The sequence below is a fragment of the Plasmodium fragile genome (genome assembly GCF_000956335.1).
Source record: "Plasmodium fragile strain nilgiri unplaced genomic scaffold supercont1.27, whole genome shotgun sequence".
NCBI classification, from domain to species: domain Eukaryota; phylum Apicomplexa; class Aconoidasida; order Haemosporida; family Plasmodiidae; genus Plasmodium; species Plasmodium fragile.
In genome coordinates, this window is record NW_012192607.1 from 58,833 (window position 1) to 65,528 (window position 6,696).

The 6,696-nt window shown below is 43.5% G+C and overlaps 2 protein-coding genes across 2 annotated transcripts in view; both read left to right on the top strand.

Moving 5' to 3' along the window:
* The window catches only part of AK88_02669 (uncharacterized protein), a gene marked incomplete at both ends in the record, with an annotated part of 5,057 nt that extends 2,375 nt beyond the window's left edge, over positions 1-2,682 (top strand). The window contains 6 exons of the mRNA XM_012480294.1: positions 8-1,127; positions 1,327-1,463; positions 1,597-1,657; positions 1,798-1,898; positions 2,016-2,069; positions 2,503-2,682. Of these exons, the coding sequence (XP_012335717.1) occupies positions 8-1,127; positions 1,327-1,463; positions 1,597-1,657; positions 1,798-1,898; positions 2,016-2,069; positions 2,503-2,682 (1,653 nt within the window). The remainder of the gene's footprint in view (positions 1-7; positions 1,128-1,326; positions 1,464-1,596; positions 1,658-1,797; positions 1,899-2,015; positions 2,070-2,502) is intronic.
* Positions 2,683-4,297: 1,615 nt separating this feature from the next.
* On the top strand, positions 4,298-5,519 carry AK88_02670 (uncharacterized protein; the record flags this gene model as incomplete). Its single annotated transcript, XM_012480295.1, has 3 exons — positions 4,298-4,331; positions 4,583-4,664; positions 4,883-5,519. The coding sequence occupies 3 exons, from the start codon at positions 4,298-4,300 to the stop codon at positions 5,517-5,519; spliced, it is 753 nt and encodes a 250-aa protein (XP_012335718.1).
* Between the last annotated feature and the right edge of the window lie 1,177 nt (positions 5,520-6,696).

Here is a 6,696-nt window from a genome sequence, read left to right on the forward strand (position 1 = left end):
GGCAAAGAAAGAGGCCGACGAAAGGGCAAAGAAAGAGGCCGACGAAAGGGCAAAGAAAGAGGCCGACGAAAGGGCAAAGAAGGAGGCTGAAGTAAAGGCCAAAAAGGAAGCGGAAGAAAAGGCCAAAAAGGAAGCAGAAGAAAAAGCCAAAAAGGAAGCAGAAGAAAGGGCCAAAAAGGAAGCGCAAGAAAAAGCCAAAAAGGAAGCGCAAGAAAAAGCCAAAAAAGAGGCCGAGGAAAAGGCCAAAAAAGAAGCGGAAGAAAAGGCAGCTAACGATGCGCAGGATAAAGACGCCGAAGAGACCGCCTTGAACGGCGCGAAGCAGCCCACCCCTGTGGACGTCGCCAAACCGGCCGACCAAGCGGGCGAGGAAACGCCAAAGAAGAAGTTCGTTCCGAAGAGAGTCATAATGTACCAGCTAGAGCAAAAGGAAAAGGAGGAGCGAAACCAGAAGCTTCTAGAGGAACAGAAAAAGCAGAGGGAGATGAAGTTGCAGCTGCTTAAGAGCAAAAGCCAAGGGTTGTCAACGTTTATACCCACGGCGAAGCTGTTGCACATGGAGGCCCAAAAGGAGATAAAACAAAATGAGGCCAAGAAGGAAGTGTTCGGTGGAACAGAAGATGGCTCCAACAAAGCAATCGCTTTTGGTAACGCGGCCGCCCCCGGCAAAGCAGCCACGCCCAGTAAAGCAGACGCCCTGATATCTGAAGGCACCCCTCACAAAATGGACACTGTGGTAGGAGCAGGAGGAAGTATCTCCCCCAAAATGAGACCCACCAATGAACAAAGGAAAAGCGCCACGCTGATTAAACGAGGCAGTCAGGTAGAACAAAAAAATGTAAAAAGCATAATTGAAGAAATTGCAGAAAAAACAGAAAACGCAAAAATAATTGAAAAAATGGACATTGAGGAAGTGACGAAGAAAAGACGAGAAGAGTTGTACAAAAAGCAGCTCGAAAAAATTACAAAAAGAAATGAAGAGAATGAAAAATATAATAATATATACAAGCATGACTTGGCTAGTATCAAGACGTTTTACTTGAAAGTGAAGAACAGAATTGAGGATGACCAATCGATCAGCCAAGATGAATGCGTGGACCTGTGTTCCCTCCTCCAGACGCACGAATGTACGTTGTGCAGCGTTTTATGTAATGGCGCCGCAAGAGGAACACGCGCCTGCCCATTTTGCCTGCCCATTTTACCATCCCGTTTTGTCTGCCCATTTTGCCTGCCCATTTTACCATCCCGTTTTGTCTGCCCATTTTGCCTGCCCATTTTGCCTGCCCATTTTACCATCCCGTTTTGCCCCCCTCCCCCCCCCTGCAGGCAACTACCTGGAGAGCCACGTGCCCCTTATCGTAACCATAACTGTTTTTATTTTAAGCCTCACGCAGAAGTGTGCGGATGAGGTGTACATGAAGAAGGCGGCCAATTTGAGGCTTCTGTTTCTTTACCTGAAGGAGGTACTTTGCGTGGGCAATCTACCCTCACGGGGGTGCCGTTACACACATGTGGAATTCACCCTCATCTGTTAAGCCTTTCTCAACATCTGCAATATCCATCCTCTTCTTCTTCCTCTTCCCCCCCCCATCGCAGAGTAGCAAAATTGAGAACCACGAGGAATACATCCTAAACGACGTTGTAAAGATTTGTGATGGTAAGAAAGGTCTATGGGCGACCCCGACACGCCGAGTGGGCACTCTCCATTTATAACTGCTGCATGGTTCCCTCACATATGCATGTATATTACAAACGTTTTTTATATTTACGCGCGCCCCCCTTCCCCCCCACCACCAGAACTGAAGTACCCGCACCTGTCTGAGGAGACCTCCCTGGTCGAAGCTGCCTTTGACGCCCTTCTCTTCACCGGCGTTATCTCCAAGGGGTCATTTGTGAAGGTAAGGACAAGTGCTTGCGGCTGTCCCATATACCTGCACTAGATGAGCTCTACATACACGCATACATGCGTACATGCATACATATATGTATATGTATTTTTTTCTCTCCCCCTGTAGTGGTTTGACGAGGACAACTCCGACTCGGAGCTGAAGAGCAAAGCCATGCTGCAGGTGAGTCATCGCGGGCGCACAAAGGAGTGCTTTACAAAAGGGCCGCCCAACAAACGCAAGAGCGAGAAAGTGTCGTCTCCCGAGATACGCCTCATTTCACCACCTCAAAAGTGTGAAGTGACTCAACGGGACGACGAAACAACAATGCAGAGCGAAAGAAAAAAAAAACGAATCGCTTGGCACACACACAAAAAGATTTTTCATCAAAAAAAAAAAACGCATGTTTTAATGATGAAGAAGGAAAGGCATGTGCTCACAGTTTGAAGAGACCGTTTCCACTGCGCGCGCGCGGGTGGCCTAGCACCTGTACACGGCGTGCTGCACGTGTACAAGCCGGCGCAAATACAATCCATTTTGCCCCTTCTTGACGCTCATGTCAGCAATTTCAAACCATTCGCTTAATGCTTCTGCCCACCCCCCCCTCTCTGCGCAGCTGATCTATTGGCACAAATGGCTCACCGAGGAAGAACCACAGGATGTTGATGATGAGGAGGAGGAAGCTGAAGTGGACATGGAAGAAGAGGAAAAAGCGGAAGCTGAAAATGAGGATGTCATGAAGGAGAACCTCCCCAAGAGTTATTTGTTCAAAAAGATAAAAAAGAAAATATTCTGAAATTTTTAAAAGAAAAAAAAAAATATATATTTTTTGCGTTTTTCGTTTATACACACACACACACACACACACCCCTATAGCGCTTGCGCGTTGCATTTGCGCCTTTCATTTGTATGTCGTCCTTTTGCGCCTCCCCGCGTTTATCCGGCGGATGTGCCAGAGGATAATATTTTTCTATCTTTATCACCTCCTTTTACACTTTCTTTATTTATTTTGCCATTTCCACCTTTGCCAAATCGGCACACTCCTTCATGGTTTGCGTTTTTGCGCCTCTGCTGATCCGCCTCGTCTTGTCCCCCTCCAATTTTTTTTTTTTTTTTTTACATTTTAAAAAGTATATGTCATTTAAAAAAACTCTAATTAATTATTTTTTAACCCGAATGTGTTTTTTCTAACTTTAGTAGTTAGATGCATTGCGTGGGACTTTTCGACATGGGGACAAATTTGCCCTATGGGTGAAATAACCAGGAGGTCATTTTAAGAACACCGCGTCATAAAGAGGCTATACGGCGTAGAGGGTGGGGGGTGATTGTGGATACGCGCCTTTATTATGAGAAGTACTAACTAAATTATGCGTCACTCGAAGCGGCGTTATTTTTTTTTTTGTTTCCTCCCCCCCCTTTTTTGCAAGTAATAACATTGTGGAGGTGTTAGTACACCCAGCTGTGCGCCGCCTGCAAAAAAAAAAAAAAAAAACGCGCGCCTTTTTAATTGAGAACGGAACGAAACGGGCAAAAAGCGGGCAAGCGTTCATATGATGATATGCCACTCGCGCTTATAACTCTCGCTCTCTCCGTTGGGATAAAAAAAAAAAAAAAAAAAAGCAGCAAGCCGCATGCGGGTTGTATATTCAAATTATGCGTATGCCCTCCTGGAGGGGGTGACAAAATGAAAGAGAGAGGATTGCGAATGCCACATCACATTTTTTTTTTTTTCGTAGAGGAGCCACCGCATAGCGGAGTGGTGCCAGGTCGTCAATTTCACTGGTAAAGTGAAATCAATTCATAGAGGGGCTTTGTTTTTTTTTCCCTTTCTACAAGTGCACCTTTTTTGTTGCGAAGGCAATTGTAAAAAAAAAAAAAAAAAAAAAAAAATATAGTGACTCCTAGGATTTTTGCAAAGTGAGGAATCAAAATGTCAATCTCGGGCTGCCGCTGCCGCTGTCACTGCCACTACCACTGCTGCTGCCACTTCGCGTGTTAAAGGACGTCTGTATTTTTGCGGAACGATTTTTTTTAACTTTAATTTTTCCATCGAGAACATTCTGTTTTTTTATTGCATTTATATTTTGTCGTTTTTACGTTACTTTTTTTTTTACTTTTCCAATTTTTCTACATTCCCCAATTTTTTTTTACTTTTCCAATTTTTCTACATTCCCCAATTTTTTTTTACTTTTCCAATTTTTCTACTTTTCCAATTTTTCTACTTTCCCTTTTGTTATTTTCCCTTTTTTTACGTCCTCCTTTGGAGCATACCTTGCATCGGCGGCATTTTTTCTCCGGACACCTTCAAAACGACCACACGTACCTCATTGCCTCAGCGTGAATTTTCTTTTGGGCCTTAAAAAGAAGGAACCCCCCACGTGCAAGCATTTCTACATTCCCTGAGTACCAAAATGGCGACATACACGTTGGTTCTACTAAGGCATGGTATGTTTTAAAAGGAAAAAAAAAAAAAAAAAAAAAAAAAAAAACACAGTAAAGAGATGAGGTGCGGAGGCTCAACGTGGGGGCTGCAATTTAAATTGTCATTTTGTTTTTTTTTTTTTTTGGTGGGGAACCCCGTTTCGTGGCGGGGGATAACTCCCGTGTATAGTTTCCTCTGGGGGGGACCCCATTTACATGCCTGTAACACGAAATTGATTAACCGCTGTGTACACATTGGCTTACTCCCTCGTTAGGTGAAAGCACTTGGAACAAGGAGAACAAGTTCACCGGCTGGACGGATGTACCCCTAAGTGAACAGGGAGAAAAGGAGGCCATGTAAGTTTAAAAAAGATGAGCAAAGGAAGTGTAACCCTTCCAAGGGAAATTGTAGGAAGGGTTGCGATGAGAGCAGTTGAAAGAGTATATATACACGCGCCACATCCAGTTGTCGGGTAGACGCTGCTTCCATCTCGATTGCTACTCTAAGTTTTACGCACTGCGCATAACCATTACGCTTCTATAACCCGCTTACCGCTTCCCCACCCCTTCTACAGAGCCGCGGGAAACTACTTGAAGGACAAGAACTTCCGCTTCGACGTGGTATACACATCGGTGCTGAAGAGAGCCATCACCACCACATGGAATGTGCTCAAGACAGGAGACATACTACACGTCCCAGTTATTAAAACATGGAGACTAAATGAAAGGCATTATGGATCCCTACAAGGATTGAACAAATCTGAAACGGCAAAAAAATACGGAGAAGAACAAGTAAAAATTTGGAGAAGGTCTTATGATATCCCTCCTCCCAAATTGGATAAAGAAGATAGTAGGTGGCCAGGACATAATATCGTATATAAGAATATTCCAAAGGATGTCCTACCCTTCACAGAATGTTTAAAAGACACTGTTGAAAGAGTTTTGCCCCTCTGGTTCGATCACATAGCACCTGATATTTTGGCCAATAAAAAGGTCCTTGTTTCAGCACATGGAAATAGCTTGAGGGCATTAGTCAAACATTTAGATAACCTAACTGAAGCAGATGTCTTGGAGCTCAATATTCCAACTGGAGTTCCCTTAGTCTATGAGCTGGATGAGAATTTGAAACCTATTAAACACTATTACCTCATGGACAGTGAGGAACTCAAGAAGAAAATGGACGAAGTAGCAAACCAGGGCAAGGCAAAATGAACAGTGGAGGAGTCTTAACCCGCATCGTTTTATAGCCACCTCCCCTTTTCGTATTCACCTGAACCAGAAAGATGGGGGGAAGAGGAGGGGGTGGTGCGTGGAAATTGTTTAGCTGTCAAACGTGGAGAGGCTAGCTTTTCCTTGCGCACATACGACGAGCATGACGCCGTAACGTCGCACTGACACCTTTTTTTCTCCACGTGAGTATCACTTTGCATACACTTGTAGAAAATCGTTGCTGCTTATGAACATGTACATATTACTCTAAGTTGCTTAAAAAAAAAAAAAACGAATTAAAAACCTGCCTGGAAAGAATAAAATTGTAAAAGGATAGTGCATCCCTGTTTTAGGCCTTTGCGAAATAGGCTGTCCGGTACCTTGCATCAACGGAAGTGCCATTTTAAAGGTGATCTCTCTCTTCTGAAACAAATGGAGACACTTATGTGATCTTTACACCGTAGCACGCAATTCGAATGGTGGCGTAGACCGTGAGGCTGCTGCGCCATTTTTAAATATCTTTTCTCCCATCGCGCGAGTTAAGCACCATGTGCTAGGCGCAAAAAAAAAGGGGGGGGAATAAGTACAAAACTGGGAGGAGGCATCTGCGCTTGGCCTCACCTGAGTTGCATAATTTTCCTTCTACCCTTCAACACTTTTTCTACGTTTCGCCAAGCGCGGAGGAAAAACATTCACCGGTGTCGCCCTCCCCCCTCTCACCCACACACGGGTAATGGTAACACTTGCCACATTTCTCTCACGCGTAGCATCCCAAACTTTAATATATATATCACGCGGCCTCTCTTTCACATCAAGTGAAAGAAAACTCTCATTATTTACAATTTTTGTGTGTCCATTATACACTTGCTTTATTTTATTTTTTATTTTTCCCAATTTTGGCCTCCTCCAATCAGCTTTATTTTTAAAGGCATCATGTACCTTTTGTCTTTCATGTGTGCAAAAAAAAAAAAAAAAAAGTACAAGCGAAACAGCCAAAAAAGAGGGGGGGGGAGGTATGTATCCAAAATGTACCTATTTTTTCCCCTGACATGTAAGGTAAAAAAAAATAAAAATTCCCATAAAAGTTGGCATAAAATGGATACATTTCGCATGAACAACTCATGTAAAAAGCTAAAAAAAAAAAAAAAAAAAAAAAAAAAAAAAAAAAAAAAAAAAAAAA